We start from the raw sequence: 19,307 nt of genomic DNA on the forward strand, positions 1-19,307 counted from the left end.
TTGTGGGAGACAATTGAAAATGTTGGATTTCGTTTAGTAAGGAATGGAATGATTGAGACATATAGCATTTGGAACCTTCATGGGGAACAATTAGACCATGCTTCGTCTTCAAATGTCACAAGAATGGACAGTGTTGAACCTATTGTGGATCCTAATGATCAAGTCATGGATATTATACAGGATGTTTTTCCATTTGCATCGACCAACATCAATCACGAAAGGGAAGATGACGTGCCTACACCAATAGACAGCGCGGAGTTTGAACAATATGAAAAACTGTTTAAAAATACCAACCAAGAGTTATACCCGAGGTGCGAGAGCTTTTCCGTTCTCACGGCCATTGTAGAGCTAATGCACAGAAAAATAAAGTATCGTATGTCGAACCTGTGTTTCGATTACTTTTTGGGGGTTTTCAAAAGAATACTTCCGACGGACAATTGTTTGCTGAAAGACCATAAACACGCACAGAAGGTGTTGAATGGTCTTGGATTGGGTTATGAAAAAATTCGTGCTTGCAAAAATAATTGCATGTTATTCTACAAGGAGCATGAAACGTTGGATACATGCCCTATATGCAATGAGTCGAGGTTCAAAATGACATCTCAGAATAGAACGACTAAGATTCCGCAAAAAGTCATGCGTTATCTGCCCCTGAAACCTAGTTTGCAGCGATTGTATATGTTGACGCATACTGCCATAGACATGAGATGGCATAAGGAAAAACGAGTAGACGATGATGTGATGCGGCATCCTGCAGATGGGGAGGCATGGAAAGAGTTCGATCGAACGTTCCCCGAGTTTGCTGCTGATCCCTAAAATGTGAGATTGGGACTTGCCACTGACGGATTCAATCTGTATGGGGTTCTAAACCAACACCACAGCACTTGGCAGATTTTCGTATTCCCATATAATTTGCCGCCTTGAAAATGCATGAAAAAAGAATACATGATGATGACTGTTTTGATAACTGAGGATCTTGGGAGGTCAATCAATGTTTACTTAAGGCCGCTGGTTGATGAGCTGAAGGATTTATGGACAAACGGTGTTCGCACGTACGATAAATCAACTGGGAAGATGTTCACTTTGCGGGCAGCAGTTATGTGGACTGTGAATGATTTTCCAGTATATGCAATGGTTTCTGGGTGGAGCACAAAGGGTTATATGGCATGTCCTGTATGCAAGGAAGATGTAACTTCTGGTTGGCATGCGGGAAAAGTTTATTTCCTTGGTCATCGGAGATGGTTGCCATGGGACCACGAGTGGCGGGAAAAAGATAAAGAGTTTGACGGGAACACAGAGCGTCGCCTCAGACTTAGAGAATGGTCCGGTGATGAGATCTTGGAACAGCTTAACCATTTGGATTTTGCTCCGTTCAAAAAAATAGTTAGTCGAACCAGACCTTCTACACATATGAAATGGACTCACAAGCCTATGTTTTTTGAGCTCCTATATTGGTCGAAACTCAAATTGAGGCACAATCTAGATGTGATGCATGTTGAGAAAAATGTATTTGACACATTGGTGGGCACGATTCTAGATATCGAGGGCAAGATAAAGGACACAATCAAAGCCCGTCTTGATTTGGAAAGAATGGGCATACGAAGGGGTTTAAGGATGAACAGGGACAGTGATAAAGCTAGAAGGGATCTTGCATTCTTTTCTATGAAACCGAATGACAAAAAAGAGTTTCTAAAGTTTGTATCATCTATAAAGTCTCATGATGGGTATGCTTCTAATATCGCACGTTGCGTGAATGTTGACAGGGGTAAATTTACTGGACTGAAGAGCCATGACTACCATGTGTTTATGCAACGCCTACTTCCTGTGGGTATTCGACATCTATTGCCGGAAGATGTTGTGAAGCCAATCATGTTGTTGTCCAGATTTTTTTTTCCAACTGACGGCAAAAACATTGCGAAAGACAGACATGTTTCAGTTGCGCCATGACATTGTCCAAGTCCTATGTCATTTTGAGATGATATTTCCTCCAGCTTTCTTCACAATTATGATGCACGTGATGGTTAACTTGCCAGAAGAGGCATTGCTTGCTGGTCCTGTCAACTATCGCTAGATGTATCCAATAGAAAGGTATATAGTCTTTATCGTTTGTGTATGCATCATTATCACAGGTTTGCTAATTTGCATCATATCGTTTTATTTTGACAGGCTTCTCAGAGAGCTGAAAAAAAGTGTACGCAACAGGGCGAAACCCGAATGATCAATTATAGAGGCTTGGGTTCAATATGAGTCGCTTACTTTCTGTGGAATGTATTTAAAAGATGTGGAGACGGCTTTCAATCGTCCTCAGCGCAATAACGACTGAGGTATGAGAAAGGAAAAACTTTCTGTTTTTGCCCAAAGCGCACGACCCTTTGGAGATCTTGGATGAGGAGAGTCGTTCTCTAGAAATGAGATGGAGGTAGCGCATTGGTTCGTACTGAACAATTGTGATGAGATAATGACATACTTAGATGAGCATGAAGAGATGATGAAGCGAGAACATCCATCACATTTAGTTGCCCAGAAACACCGTGAATTGTTTCCACAATGATTTTTGGATTCTGTAAGTTATAAGTGTTTTGTATTTGACAAATATAAATTGTAGTATTTAATTTTATCAGACTAACATGTGAGTGGTTTTGTATTATATTAGGTGAATAAGTTGAAATCATCGAATTCCCCCACTTACAGTGATGAGTTATATAACTTGGCGTTCGGCCCGATTCGCGCTGAATTATTTTCGGGTTGTTATATTAACGGCGTCAAATTTTTGGGGGCTGCACGAGATGTCAAGTTGTGTACGCAAAACAGCGGTGTCCATGTCCCAGGTGGAGGCGAAAGTACGAACATTGATTTCTATGGCAAACTCACAACTGTAGTTCAATTGCTTTACAAAGATCGATACCAAGTGATCATGTTTAAGTGTCGATGGTTTGATAGCAATCCAAATAGGCAGGGAAGTGTTAAAATCGACCATGGCTTACTATCTGTGAAGATTAACAGAACTTGGTATGATGACGACCCTTACATTTTGGCAAACATGGCAGCACAAATTGTGTATCTAGATGACCCTAAAGCCGGGAGCAGTTGGAAAGTTGTTCAGAAGATGGATCATAGGAACATGTATGCTATACCAGAACTAAACCCAATTGACAACGACGTCGACAATGTGGCTGACCAACGTTTAGAATCTTCAATGGAAAATGATGCGGAAACACTTCGAGATACACATGTTATACAAGAACCGTTTCAAATACAAGGAGTGTCTTCAATCAAAATACCGATTCAGTCAATTACAATTGACCCCGGTGATCTTCCAAGATTCGATGTTGCAGTGAGCCTGAGCAACGAAGATGATGTAGTTATAGAGGAGGAGGAGGAGGATTGGGAGACCGAAAGTGATGATAGCGATGATAACAAAAGTTATTATAGTTCAGATGATGAATAATGAATTTTTTTGTAATTTTATTATGCTAGTGTACAGACTTTGTGTAATACAAATGTTTGAATATATGTAGTTGTTATATCCAAACCTTATATATGTGGACAACTGAAATATTATTAAAATAAATTTAGTTATAAAACATTGGTAAATCAATATATCCAAACCCTTTTAATAATAATTTGTAAATTTTTTTTGACAAAACATGTTTAAAAAATGAAAATGATAAAACATTTGTTGTAAAACATTGATAAATAAATATATCCAAACCTTTTTCATACAAAGTTTGAAAATTATTGACACCAAACATTTTTCAAACATTGCGCGACAAATTATCATCCGTCACGCGATGAAATTTTGCGCGACGACAGGTTTACTCTCGTTGCGCAAATATTTATTATTTTATAATATATTATATATACACATATATATTTGAAATTGACGATCGAGTTAGTTCATTGTATTCATATAGGGTCATGGAGTGTAGCTGTAAAAAATCATCAAAATCGGAGTTAAAATAACCGTTAAATCATGACTTTTCATTTATAACCATTCAAAAATTTTGTCCCGTTACTTGATCTCTGAATGTTTTTTTTTCTTTCGATTTTTGGGGTCTAAGATCTCGAAGTATAAACAAACAAGTTTGACGGCTGGATTACTGAAACTACTTTCGTAGAATGCGTATGCCATCAAAATCATATATTCACCAACAATGAATAGTTTACTTACACTTTCGTTCAATATAACATAAGATTATGTGGTATCACCCTAGTGTAAACATCTTAAATTGAAGATCAAATTTAGTAATTGTATTCATATAGGGTCAAGAAAAGTAGTTGTAAAAAATCATAAAAATCGGAGTTAAAATAACCGTTAAATCATAACTTTTCATTTAGAACCGTCGAAAAGTTTTGTCCCGTTACTTGATCTCTTAATGTTTGTTTTTTCCGATTTTCGAAGTATAAAAAAACAAGTTTGCAAGTTGGATCATTAAAACTAGTTTCGCGTTTAGGGTTTCAGCGGTTTAGCGTTTCCGCGACGAATAAGTTTCTTTGGTCGCACAAAGCCTACAAAGAACAGCCTTGCGCGACGAACGCAGGCTTCGTCATCGCGCAATCTCAGTCAGCCCTTTCACCCTTTTCCTCCTTGAACACTTAGTCAAAAAAAATTTCGAGTTTACAGAAAGCAGACTTGCGCAACGCTGCCCATATTCGTCGCGCAATCTGTCTACAAATAAACCATAAACCCCAAATTTTTGCGGAATTACAACTTTGCGTGACGAATAAGGACAGCGTCGCGCAAAGTTTTCATTCTCTCCCGCTAAACCCTAAGTCCCAAAATTTTGGCGGATTGACAACATTGTGCGACGAAATACAATGTTATGCGTCGCGCAAAAACCGTGCAACCCTACCCTGATACCAAATTTTGGCGGATTAACAATATTGCTCGACGAAAGTTATACTTATGTCGTCGTGCAAGAGTCAATTCAAATATTTTGCGCGACGCTTTTGTTTGTTCGTCGCGCAAAATCGAATAAAATTTCAGAAACGACGCGATGACCTCCTTCTTCCCCAGATTAGTATTTTTGCCCTAACTCTCTCTTTCTCTCTCTCTCTCTCTCTCTCTCTGCCATCAGCTCAGCCCCCTACCCCACTGGATTTTGGACTGCGCCGCCACAACGGTGGTACCCCGGAGCTTCCCCGCCGTCACCGTCAAGCCAGCCGCCCTAATTTCCTCGGTTTTCATCGAATCTGAGCCGCCTTCGTTCTCTCTCCTCCGGCGACCAAATCCTACACCTGAGGCATGGTTTCTGTCCTATTTTGATGCTTTACCTGATGGTTAGGTAGGATTTCTGTAATTGTTGCAATAGGGCAGTGGATTTGAAACCCTAAGTTTCGGCCAGTTTTTGAATTTCAATTCTGGCCACTTCTGGCCATTTTTCGGGGTAGGTCCGAGAACAAAAGTGGCTCCAATTGATGTTTTGAACCTAGGGTAGGAACCTTTTCCCTTAGTTTTTAGAATTTTCCGGCGATTGGTATCGCTTTGGACACCCACGCGCTGCCGTCGCTTGTGGTGGCGCGTGGGTTACTGTAGCAGTCATGCATTGGATCCCAGTGCAATCCCCTAGTTGTCACGAGCACGTAGGTGTTTTTGGATTGAAATTTGGTTACCGTTTGAGTCTCGAACGGATTTTGCCTATTGTGCGATTTCCGGGTTTGTTATGTTCAGACCGTTGGATCGAACTCAAACTCACATATGGTGTACCTTGTATTTCTAGGATCGTCTAGGATTCGACGGATCGTGGATCGGAGTTCCGGATACTCCGAACTCGCAAACCCTAGGTCAAGAATCTTAATAAAATTGTATGTGCTTTCAAATATTTGTATATTTTATTAATTTGTATGTGTATTAATGAAATTGTGCAAATGTCAGACCTGATTAGAAGTCGTAGGGCGGTGATGATTGCTAAAATATGAAAACTATGAGAGAATATTTGTTTGTGGGAATTTTCTGTGTATTCTTCTCCTTGTAGGAGGGCATATTTATAATACAACAAAACCTGAATGGGCAAGTAAATAATAAATTCCTAAATCCATTTACAGTAGGAAATCAGGAATTAAAGTAAATCAATTACAATTATAATATGAATTCTTTGTGTGTAAGGAAAGTAAGTCAATATCCACAAGTCACGCCAACACTCCCCCTCACGTTGGTGCATAGATGTCGCCAATGCCCAACTGATCCAGTGAATTGTGGAATGCTTTACTGGAAATTGCCTTTGTCAAAATATCAGCCAATTGATCCTCGGATTTCAAAAAAGGAAACTGAAACACTTTAGCCTCAAGCTTCTGTTTGATGAAGTGTCGATCCACCTCAATATGTTTAGTACGATCATGTTGAACCGGATTCTGTGCAATGGCTATAGCAGCCTTGTTGTCACAAAAGAGATTCATTGTGGATGTAGGTTTATACCCAAGTTCAGTAAGCAACTTTCTTAACCAAAGAAGTTCACAAATCCCTTTAGTCATGCCTCTGAACTCGGCTTCTGCACTGGATAAAGCTACTACATTTTGTTTCTTGCTCCTCCATGTCATCAAATTACCTCCCACGAATGTGAAGTAAACCGATGTGGATTTTCTATCTGTTACATTACCTGCCCAATCTGCATCTGAATAACCATCAATATTTAGATGGCCATGCTTTGAGAACATAAGTCCTTTTCGAGGTGCAGACTTCAAATATCTAAGTATCAGAAGAACTGCATTCATGTGGTATTCACTTGGAGAGTGCATAAATTGACTGACAACGCTCACCGCATAAGCAATGTCTAGTCGAGTATGTGACAAATAGATCAATCTTCCCACTAACCTTTGGTATCTTTCTTTGTTAGTTGGAACTTGATCCGGATATTCTCCAAGATGATGATTCTGAACAATAGGAGTGTCCGCAGGTTTGCAATCTAGCATTCCTATGTCCATCAACAAGTCCAAGACATATTTCCTTTGAGAGAGAAATATGCCTTGCTGCGATCGAGCCACCTCAATTCCCAAGAAATACTTGAGTCCACCTAGATCCTTCATCTCAAACTCAGTGGCCAAATAGTCTTGTAGCTGTGATATTTCCTGTTTATCATTCCCAGTAATAATCATATCATCAACATAGATTATTAATGCTGTTACCTTCCCTTTCCGATGATTCAAGAACAGAGTATGATCTGAGTTGCACTGTTTGAAACCGTTGTTCTTCATTGCCATGGTGAACCGTCCAAACCATGCACGTGGTGACTGTTTCAATCCATATAATGCTTTTCGTAACCTGCAAATTGTTCCAGTCTGAGTAGTATTATATCCAGGAGGAATGTCCATGTACACCTCCTCCGTGAGTTCGCCATGTAGAAAAGCATTCTTTACATCAAACTGGTGTAGTGGCCAATCCAAATTAGCTGCAAGGGACAATAAGACTCTGACGGTGTTTAACTTTGCAACTGGTGCAAAAGTTTCTTCATAATCTATACCATAGGTCTGTGTGTACCCTTTTGCCACAAGTCTTGCCTTGTATCGCTCGATAGATCCATCTGCATTATGTTTTATAGTAAACACCCATCTACATCCGATAGTCTTTTTTCCTTGTGGTATAGTCTCCAATGTCCAAGTCTGATTTTTCTCAAGAGCTTTCATCTCATCTTTTATAGCTTGGACCCACTTAGGATCTTTCAATGCTTCATAGACCTTGGTTGGAATATGGATAGTAGACAACTGATTCATAAAAGCCTTGAGTGGCTCAAACAGCTTCTCAGTGGATACATGATTTGCAATTGGATACTTGGATGTCTTGCCAATATCAGGTGAATAACGGTTTGGTGGCTTCCCACGATTTTGCCTGAAAGGTAATTGATATCCAATAGTTTTATCCTCTAAATGCACAAGTCTAGTAGGAGTATTTACCTCAAAGATATTCTCAGGAGATTGGTCCATTGGTACTGTTGAATGAGAGGGTGGGTCTTCATCTTATTGTTCTGAGTTGTCTGTAAGAGTATGACTCGAATCAAAAACATCTTCGCAAGGGTTAGGCGATCGATCGTTGTTTGGCAGAGAGCATTCGCACGTGCCAGACTCGGGAGGATCGATTGTTATTATTCCTTGGCCGAGAGCAATCTTCGTGCATAGATGAATATCCTCATGTTCTAAACTGCTCCAATTGAGCTCTTCACTTGGTATCTCCCCCCTGAAGAGTAGAATTGGATGCTGGGTCATAGAAGAACATATCTGATTCTAGAAAGGTGACATCCAAAGTGACATAGGTTTGCCGGGTAGGAGGGTGATAACAACGGTAGCCTTTCTGATGAGTGGCATAACCCAAAAAAACACAACGAAGCGCACATGGATCAAGTTTGCTTCGTTGATTTTTGTGGAGATGAACGAAGGCCACACAGCCAAAAATGCGAGGGGTAAGCACCCAAATAGATGGCAGAGGCCTGTGTTGCGCGGACACTTGTAATGGAGTTTTGAAGTTCAAGACCCCAGATGGCATGCGGTTGATAAGGTGGACAGCAGTGACGACAGCATCATCCCAGTGATGACGAGGAACATGGCCACCAATGAGAAGAGGACGGGCTGTTTCAAGGAGATGACGATTCTTCCGTTCGGCAACACCATTTTGTTGTGGTGTCTGGGGGCAAGTTGTCTCATGAATAATGCTATGTGTCTGGAAGTAAGTCTGAAAATCATGATTAACAAATTCTCCACCGTTGTCAGAGCGAAGAATCTATATTCGAGCATTGAATTGTGTTTCCATCTGTTTGTGAAAGGATTGGAACAGGGAAAACACTTCATTCTTATTTTTCATCAAATAAAGCAATGCCATCCGTGTACAATCATCTATGAATGTGACAAACCAACGAATACCGGAATGAGTAGAAATAGGTGAGGGTCCCCAAACATCAGAATGAATTAAAGCAAAAGGAATAGTACTTTTATTCATACTTAAAGGATAGGATGCTCTATGACTCTTGGCTAGAATGCAAGTGTCACATTGAGTCCTTAAATACAGAAAACAACTCGGGCAATAAGTGTTTCATATAACCAAAAGATGGATGCCCCAAACGTCGATGCCAGAGCCAAATTTGTCGATGCTTGTCATCAGACGGATGCTTCACACTATTGGCATGTCCCATACTGAAGTCATCCATATAGTACAACCCCCCTCTTTTAGTACCACGCCCAATGATCTCCTTGGTGAGAATATCCTGTATTAAACAAAAATTGGGATAAATTAGTGCACAACAATTTAGTTATTCAGTTGCCTGACTCACAGACATTAATTTATTGGACAAAGATGGAACGAGTAGAGTATTAGAAAAGGACAGAGAAGGTGAAAGGGCAATAGTGCCGGCCCCTGTCACAGGATAGGTAACTCCATTTGCATTAGCAATACTTGTGCGGCGGGATGTAGTGGTGTGCAAAAAATCATTCAGATCAAATGTCATATGATCAGTAGCGCCAGAATCAATTACCCAACCAGTAGTATCTCGTAGATCAGAAGTATGAAATGCATAACCACAGTTACCTGAGACATCCGGAAGCGCGGAACTATCAGGAGGATCTACCTGCGGGAACAAGGCTAATGGGGGTTCGGTAGAGACAAGAGCAGCACGGCCGGAATTACTAGCAGTTTCTCTGAGCTTGCGAGCGCGGAGGTCCTCCCACCAATCAGGATAACCATTTAGCTTAAAACAGGTGTCACGGGTATGTTTGAGGTTGCCACAGTGCGTGCAACCACTTCCATCAGTCGGAGCCTTGGGATGGGAAAGTGGGATGGTTTTAGGAAGTGGCGCACCAGCAGCAATAGCATATGAATGGATCTGAAGGTGGGCCGCAGTAGAGGAATTATGGGGCTGTCCGGCACGAGTAGGGGGACCTGATCGAGGCGCACTCTTGGCCGCTAAGCCAGCACCAGTGGCTCGATCGGATGAACCCATCATCACTGCTTGTCGAACATCTTCACGGCGAACATAGGCATAAGCTTGGTCAACAGTAGGGAATGGAGTCCTGTGAAGAACATCACTTCGGGCCTTATCAAGACGATCATCAAGGCCATCCAAAAATATGTAAACTCGATCTTCCTGCAGAATATCATTATAGCGCTGGATATCACTTTCATACTCCATCATATTTGGACGACGAAAATCAATTTCTCTCCATAAGCTTTGGAGAGTATTGTAATAGGTTTCAATCGAGCCACCAGCTTGTCGCATACGAGAGACTCGTCGTTTCAGATCATAAACCTGAGAGGTGTCCGTGCCATCATAGTAAGTTGTGGCAATTGCATCCCACTCTGCTTTTCCTGTCGAAAATCGAATGAAATTGCCAATCAAGCTCTGCTCCAGAGAATTGATGAGCCATCCCTTCACAATAGAGTTCTCGCTGCGCCAGCGATGAAACGTTGGAGCCGTCGAAGGAGGTTGTGGAAGATCGCCACTAATATATCCCAATTTGTCTTTGCCGGAGATATACAACTCTACAACTTGGGACCATAGGGCATAGTTGGTGCCATCCAACTTTATGCCAATATGTGCAGCGGAAGCTTCATAGGTAATTGTCGTCGGAATCGTTGTCTGATTCGAGTTCAAGGTCATCGTCTGATTCGAGGTCGGGGTCGTCGTCTGAGTCGAGGTCGAGGTCGTCTTGGTAGGATCCTGATTTAGGATCAATTTCGAGGTCTGAGTCTGCATCTGCATTAGTTGAGCCACCTGGGCACTCAACTCGGCTATGGTTGGTTGAGAAGGAGAGGAGAAAGCAGTGGTGCTACCGTCATGAGGATTAGAAGAGTCATCCTTCCCCATGGTGGCGGCTAGGGTTTAGAAACTAGAGTCAGCAATCCCAAGATCGCCGCTCTAATACCATGCTAAAATATGAAAACTATGAGAGAATATTTGTTTGTGGGAATTTTCTGTGTATTCTTCTCCTTGTATGAGGTCATATTTATAATACAACAAAACCTGAACGGGCAAGTAAATAATAAATTCCTAAATCCATTTACAGTAGGAAATCAGGAATTAAAGTAAATCAATTACAATTATAATAGGAATTCTTGTTGTGTAAGAAAAGTAAGTCAATATCTACAAGTCACGCCAACAATGACTACGCAGAGTTCGGAGCCCCTGGCTCAGCCGACATCTGCTGCCACTGCGTCAGCACTGATGGACCACTTGGCAGTTGGTCCCGCGGGTCCCAGCCGCCTGCTTCATCAGCTTCATCAGTGGCCCAGCCAGTTAGCGCCAGGCGGCGTCATTCGCTCGCCAGCACCACCAACACCACATCCACTGATGCGTCAGGGTCACAGCCAGGTATAGATTTCCTTAAACTCCAGTTATTTTTATTTTTGTTTTTATTTTGTTTTTGTTTTTGTTTTTGTTTTTGTTTTTGTTTTTGTTTTTGTTTTTGTTTTTGTTTTTGTTTTTGTTTTTATTTGTGTGTGTGTATTTTATAGTTAAATTTGTTATTTATTTAACATTAATGTCATCTTTCTTTGCAGCCAAGAAGAACACCCGAGGGCCGTGTCGGCAGTTGAAGACCGCGAAGGTCACCCGGGTGACCAACAGTCGTATCAACATCGGATACGACGAGCGACATCGGGCTGCACCGACGGCGGAGTTGCATAGCTCCTTGGCCCACGACATTGGTCATGTCATTCGGAGCCATTGCTCGATGAAATGGAAGTCTTGGAAGGTGATGCCTGACGAGACCAAGACGGAGGTTTGCGGCCAGTTGTCGGTATGTAAGCCTTTTAATTCTTTTTCTTTCAAACTTTATATTTCTATTATTTAAATGTATGTAATTAATTTATTGCAGACGAATTACAACTTGGAGGACCTGGACGACGAGTCGTTGGTGTACGTCAATAGACTCTTCTCTGAGAGGTACAAACAATGGAAGAGCGACTTGCACCACTATTTTGAGGCGTTTGATGATCCGCAAGTCGCTCTTCAGGAGGGTTGCCCAAAGGAGCTTGAGGGGCGGGAGGATAGTTGGGCGTGGCTCTGCGCTCATTTTCAGGCGCCCGCTTTTGTGGTAATTTGTAATATGAATTTCAAATTTATTATATTTTTCTTACTAATGTTTTTTTAATTTTTTGTATTTAATTTCAATTTCAACCAATACGTTTTATTTTTTGTATAACAGAATAAATCCAAAGTCAATAAGGGCAATAGGAAGAAGAAGACTCTTCTCCATCATTATGGTTCCAGGCCCTTCTCCTATAGGATGGATGCACGGCGGCAGATAATAATAAAATAATTTGTATTTAATTTTTAATATTTAATTATTCTTAATTTATTTTTTTGTACTAATATTTTTCTTCTCTTATTCAATTTAGGGGGGTCTAAATTCCCAGAGATCGACGTCTTTGGCGACGTCTATGTTCGACTTGGGAATGAGTTGGCCGAGTCCCTTCATGTAAGTATTTTTTAATTTTAATTCTTATGTTACGCATTCAAGTTTAAAGGTTATTATATGAATGTTTTAATTTATATTTTATGTTATGCTAAACAGACGACGATGGTGGAGAGGAGCCAGTTGGTTCTTCAGGAGTCCGCCTCCCAACTTCCTCCCGATACTCCAATCGAGTCTGTGGATCCTCCACAGGATGCTGGGTTTCAGATCTTGACGGAGACATTGGATCAGACTCTAGGGAGGAGACCGGGGACATATTGTCGAGGGATGGGGAATGCCAGGCGGAGGGAACCCAGACCCCGTTCATCAGCGCAGTCAAACAGTCAGGTCACTGCTTTGATAGCACAGGTGGCCACTCTTCAGAGTCAGATGTCGGTCATTCTGCAGTCCCTCACACAGTCCGGCATTCCAGTCCCTCATTTTGATGCGCCGACCTCTGAGCCCGTCCATCCCGAGCATCCCCACCAGATGACGGCCCCTGTAGACCCCTAGACCTCTGAACCGCATGTGCCAAACGACAATATAGATTTTGGAACATTATTTGATTAGTTTTTTTATTTTCATAATTATTTTTTAAATATTTCTCTTGCAGCATACATTTATTTTATATAATAAATCTGTTCTTTACAATTCATTTTTTTTATTGGAATTTCATTTTATTACCCAAAAAAAAAAACCAAATTTATTTTTTATAAAATAAAAAAAAGTAATATTAAAATTAAATAATAATTATATATATTAATTTTGCGCGACGAAATCTTTCTCGTCGCGCAAATTTATATATTACGAAATAAAAATGATTCATTTTTTTAAATACACATAATTTATTCTTGCGCAACGAACATTTTCGTCGCTCAAAAAGGATTTGCGCGACAACAGTTTTTCGTCGCGCAAAATGTGTAAACACGAATTACGCGATGAAGAACTCTTTGTGCCGCAAATGTCTATGACACGTATTGTTCGTCGCGCAAAAATATATGCCCGACAACATTGTTTCGTCGCACAATACGTGTAGACACGAATTGCATGACGAAGAACTCTTGGTGCCGCAAATTTCTACGAGACGTATTGCGCGACGAATATTATTCGCCGTGCATTGTTGTGGCGACGAACTGTTGTGTCGTCTCTAAACCTTTTGTGTAACGAAGGGTAACCGTCGCACAAATTTGCGCTACGAGTGAAACAATCGGTCGCGCAAAGTCTTTCTTCACGATCTTTGCACGACAGATGACGCGCGACGAATTTTCTGTCGCGCTTGAGTTTGTGCGATTAAATGTAACTCTGCGCGACGAAATTGTCTTCATCGCGCAAATCGTAAAATGTAGTAGTGGAGGTATTTATACAAGTACAAAGATGTGTTAACCCTAAATAAAATAAGAAATATATCTAAATTACAGTAGGAAGTAAATCTCTATTACAATAGAACTAAATAATAATTGGTAAATAACCAAAATTCTAATAAAATAAGGAACCAAAATCCTAACTAAGTAAGGACTTGCCAACAAATCCGATATCCAATCCAATCATATTGGTTTTGGAAATTAGGGATCCAATTCAATCTGCCAATTCAGCAAAATCAATTAAAATTAAATTGGATCGATCGATTTGAATGAATTGGATTGAATCTTGCACACCCCTAATTTCGGGGAACATTGCTGCAAATAAGTCCATGTAAAATGATTGTGAGATCAGCAGCAAAAGAAAGAAGAAATGCCCTCTTATTCTGTACATGAATATGTTGGGCTCAGCATGTCTGGAAGCACGAGATAACGTGTTTTTGCATATATTATTACATGTATTTTATCTTTAAAATAAATAAATAAAAAGACGGATTTCCCAAATTGTAAGCGTAATCATTCATTTTGTTTTTATTATCATACTACATTACTAGACTTAGGAATAAGCTAGCTATAATTCATTGAAACTTAATGTCAACGTTATTCCAGCAATCTGTTCGATTACAGTCAATCAGCTTTAGCGCATCATATTCATAACAAAATACCACTTCATGTAACAACTGAGTATTCGCCTGTACTGGATCACGTTTGCAACGAAGGACGGGTGTTCTTTTAGTTGCTCTTTTAATGGGTGATTCTATGTCCGAGTACTTCCATGTTTTTGTCGGATGTGGTACGATTGAAGCGTTTTTAAGGATCTCTGTAATATTGTGTGATTTCCACATTGCGTGGGATCGCTGGAAGTATTGCATTAGGTTAAGTGTTCGTTCGGAACATGTACCATGTTTATTCCATTCGCCTTCCCAAAATTTTGTATCATTCCCACTTTCCACGTCCGGCCAAGATATCTTCAGTTTGGATTGCATATAAGGGTACTGAGGAGAAAAAAGTGAAAACGGAAGGGAGAGTTAGATTTTCATTAGTGGATATGAACTTCTGTTTTTCATTAAATCTGTCCTAAAGTAAAATTTAATTTTTATCATCTGATATAAGTACAATATTTCCATTATATACCCTAGTACAAAGTGGTAAATCCATTTATTAAATGATTCGATATATTATTATAAAATACGTATATAAATGTACTTCCAACTTTATTTTTACGATATGTGCCAGCATAAAATTTTATGTAACACCCAAAATTTATTCAAAAGTTTATATCATTTTCAGATGTGACAATCTAATTTTCTAAAAACTAAGTGAAAAAAATACATACCAAATTCTGTTTCTTAAATTGCGACCCTGTGCAATTACTGGGCATCTTTGGGTTTGAATAATTGCTTGGCCATAGGCCATGGATGGTGAAATATTGTAATGGCCGGGGATTGGAGCAAGGTCGCTTGACGCGAACTCTGCAGTTAGTCGGTGGCCATTGTTGCACAAATTGAAAATAGTCATAAGATCCTGCCAAAATTATTATGATGAATAGACTGCACTTATTGCAACTAATTATTGAATGGACTGCACTTATTGAATAAACAAAAGATGATGAAAACAAAAAGAGGACATACGGAAAAACAATCCCCAAATACTTACTCATCTAAAGAAAGTTGTGCGTTAGATTAAATGAAAAATATGTGCGTTAATTCAATACACCGCATGTAATGTGATATATCATCCAACACACACAATAGTTTCTATGAATAAAGAATAAAAGTATAACGCAATGCTGATTATATGCATATAGGATATAATGAGCAAAAGAAATGTTGTAATACAACCCACCGCTGCTCATAACGTAACAAAAGAAGAAAGCAAAAACAAGAACAAGGAAAGCGAGTGACGATTTCAACATCCCCATACTTAGAAAATACTAAAGCAACAAGAAATACAACAGAATGAGAGAGGCTTTCTGAGGTACGACGACTCACTGTGTTAGCTGCTTATATAGGAGGTTGCATGGGGTGTACTGTCGCAATTAAAATCTCAGTAAATTTAGGTTTTAGTCACACAAAAAACTTTCATTTTTGGAAAAAGTCCAAGTTTTTCAAAAAAGACATAAAAACCTCTCAACTTTCAAACAAAAGACATACAAATGTAAAGGATTCCTTAAGAAATTAAAAAATAAATAAGGGCATTTTTGTCTATTTCAGCTTCTTTTAAAAAATTTCTCTCTCCTTTGACTTTTTCCAAAATCAAACAAAAAATAATCATCATCATAAAAACCCTTGTTTTTTTCTCTAAAATATTCAAAAGATTAAAGAAAAATAAAACACATGGAAGCCAGTTAACAAATAAACAGAAAAAGACAAAACCTAAAACCTATCCTAATCAAAAACCGATTTTTTTTTGGGTCTGCTTAAAAAACCGATTAAAAATCAGCTTTTGTGGTAGAAATAATTCTAATATTAGAGTTGTCGTAGTGATATTTTATGCTATTCAGACTAAGACGTCAATCTGCCAAGTCAATGGCCACATGGTATGTTAGTGCTACTTTTTTTTTTCGTAGTGAGGGGATGGAGCTGGGGAAGAAGGGGGAGGAGGAGTTACGTTGGGGGAGAGGAAAAGCTTAATTTCGTTTTCCTCCCTATTTTTTAATTCTTAATTTAACTTATATTTATAGGAAAAAGTTTGGCTCCTTAAGATTGAGGAGGAGATCCTCCTTACAACTAATGTGGTTTTGACACGTGTTAAATAATTTTATATATTCTTTTTACTTTTTTGTTGAAACTTTGTCAAATGTTGCTGAAATTTGACAAGCGTTAAAACTTGATTAGTTTTAAGGAGCTCCTCCTCAATTTTAAGGAGCCAAGTCATGCTCTTTTTTATATACATTCTAGTAACATATAATAATTTGTGGCCACAATCACGTAATATAATTTGTACACGTGTTATAATATGGATGGATGCAATGTGGTTGATATTTCTCCCTTGTAAAAAGGAATAATATCAATAAATATTCACTTATATTACAACATGTGAATAAATCATACCACGTGACCGAATTACCGTACTACACAATATTATTACTCAAAGTATTCATCCTATTAGACTGCAAGAAATTAATGTACTTTCAAAAGAATTTCATCCTTATTGGTACATCTTTTATCAAGCTTTTGGACAATAGGAAAAAGAGAGAGAAATTATATTGCTGGAATTATGTATCAACAGTCTCAAGCTTGTTGCCTCCCTGTGATCGAAACTAAGCTATTCACATACACAATAGTTTCGAAATCAGATGAGCTATTCCTGGGAAGATTTTTAAGCTTCTCAGTTGCAAGGTTGTAAGATACTATATCTCCATCTTCGGTAACCATCAGAATCTCGTCACTCTTCCAAAATTCCAACACCCTCTTAATGCCCACCAAGGGCTCAAAAGTTAAGTGTTGTGTCCAAGAACCCTTAGCACCGTCATCCAACACCCAAACTCCGTAGGAGTCAGGAAATGCACTGAAACGATTAAAGCCAAAAAGAGCAATCACTCCATTCCACAGTATAATTCGCAGGTCAGTATACATAATATAAGACATTTCATAAGCATAAGACGATCCGTCCTCATATGTATAAAAACTATCAGGAAGTAATATATTATGAAATATTTCATCACCCGTATAAAATAAAAAGACCATTGGCTTTTGTTCCTCATCCTCATATTCCACAGATTGTTTTGGTTGCTCAAACCCCACCCAGTAACAAATTCCCTGGAAGTACATCTGAAAATAATCAGGACAAAAGAAAGTAGCTTCTGTTTCTAAAGAATTATTCTTAATCTCTCGCCAAGAATCAGTACTGACGGTGTATATTTCAACTCTAGGAGGAGGAATAAGACCATCACCGTAAATGTCCGCCTGATAAGATGCAATTCTACTAACTTTGTAATCTTTAGATTTGGGATCATATCCAAAGCCCACAGCACATCCCCACCAATCTGGAAGGCATGATTTGGGTAGAAGTTTGATTTTCTTGATTCCTGGATTGCATAAAACAAGGTTGCTATTAGACTCACTTAGACAAACTATCCCATGACAATGGCCTGCCATACATAGCGATTCTATAACCCCGAGCCCAATATATTGTCTTGAAGAAAGTGGAAATTTGATGTCCTCAACAACAAAATTGACGTTATTTTCAGCATCATCATCGTAATCATTGCGGAGATAAAGGAAGGAGAATGCAAGTTCCTTCTCACCCGTGTTAGCATCGCTGTAGATAAAACGATTGAAAAGGACGCAAGTGGAGTGTATCTTGTGCATTGAAATGGAGAGGTGATTTTCCACGAACGTGGGACTGTCGATCAAATTATACCACGATTTACGAACACATTTGAATCGTATTAGAGATTTGGAAGGCAATCTTGGTAAGATACGATGCAACGCCATCTCTTCCCACATGTTGCAAAACTCTAAACCCTAATGATTGAACGACGAGGGATAGAAATATATGTTTTGATGGTACTTAGAGATTAACAACTAATTAATATGGATTTGAGTTCTGCGTTTCAAAATGAGTGAGAGAACTTGATTACGGGAGAGGCAGGAAGACTTCCATATTGATGATCTGCTGACCAGAAAGAGATGGTTACGTCGTTTATGATATGTGACTTTCTTTTAATAGTTTCCAGTTTTACTTGGTTTAACGGTGTAGAGTTTTTACTTGGTTTAACGGTGTAGAGTTTTTACTATTAACTTTCGTCATAATTTCTTCACCACCAGATAACTTTTTTTCCCCCTTAAGATTTTGACTTTGTCTAATGTTTATGAGTATATCTATTTTTAGGAGTATCAATCACATGACATGTCTGAGAGTTTTGAGCATCTGTGATCGTCTTCGACGTGCCCGGTCGACTTGAAAACACTACAACTTTAAAGTTGGGTGTATAATTGCTATATAAGAAAAGGTTGGTTGTACAAATTCATCCATCTGCGCCCTAATTAAATTTTGTGCATATGGTGATAAATAAGTTCCAATTGGAAGCATCCTATCTTCTAGAACAAACCTAGTAGGGTTTTCAAACCGATTAAAAATCAGCTTTTGTGGTGGAAAATCATTCTAATATTAGGGTTATAGTAGTGATTTCTTTTATGATATTCAAGCTAAGATGTCAAACTGCCAAAGTCAATGGCCACATGGAATGTTAGAGCTCTAGAAATGACTTCCTGATGCTGCCATTGCGGTTAAGGCTTTAAAGTCCATGTACACATGACATGTCTCAAGAAAATGCAACCATCCCCAGAAACACCCGCCAACTCTCAGGTAATAATTAACATACAAAATTGAAAGATTCAGGCTACAAGTACTCATCGTATTGGATGAGAAATTTTTGTATGTTCTGGTACTCATCCTATTGAACATACAAAAATTACTCAACAGAATTTCATCCTTATTGGTACATCTTTTATCAAGCTTTTGGACAAGAGAAAAAAAAAGGTGAGAAATTAAATTGCTAGAATTATATATATACACTCTCAAGCTCGTTGCCTCCTGTGATCGAAACTAAGCTATTCACATAGAAAACTT

The 19,307-nt window shown here is 39.1% G+C and overlaps 2 protein-coding genes across 2 annotated transcripts; both read right to left on the reverse strand.

Moving 5' to 3' along the window:
- On the reverse strand, positions 14,226–15,756 carry LOC18772864 (ribonuclease MC). Its single transcript, XM_007207516.2, has 3 exons — positions 15,576–15,756; positions 15,067–15,254; positions 14,226–14,725 (listed from the first exon to the last, which is right to left on the reverse strand). The coding sequence occupies exons 1-3, from the start codon at positions 15,649–15,651 to the stop codon at positions 14,309–14,311; spliced, it is 681 nt and encodes a 226-aa protein (XP_007207578.1). The 5' UTR covers positions 15,652–15,756; the 3' UTR covers positions 14,226–14,308.
- LOC18774467 (F-box/kelch-repeat protein At3g06240) lies at positions 16,919–18,230 on the reverse strand. Its single transcript, XM_007206556.2, has one exon. The coding sequence runs from the start codon at positions 18,179–18,181 to the stop codon at positions 16,964–16,966; it is 1,218 nt and encodes a 405-aa protein (XP_007206618.1). The 5' UTR covers positions 18,182–18,230; the 3' UTR covers positions 16,919–16,963.

The sequence above is a fragment of the Prunus persica genome, chromosome G6 (assembly GCF_000346465.2).
Source record: "Prunus persica cultivar Lovell chromosome G6, Prunus_persica_NCBIv2, whole genome shotgun sequence".
In the NCBI taxonomy this organism is placed as follows: domain Eukaryota; kingdom Viridiplantae; phylum Streptophyta; class Magnoliopsida; order Rosales; family Rosaceae; genus Prunus; species Prunus persica.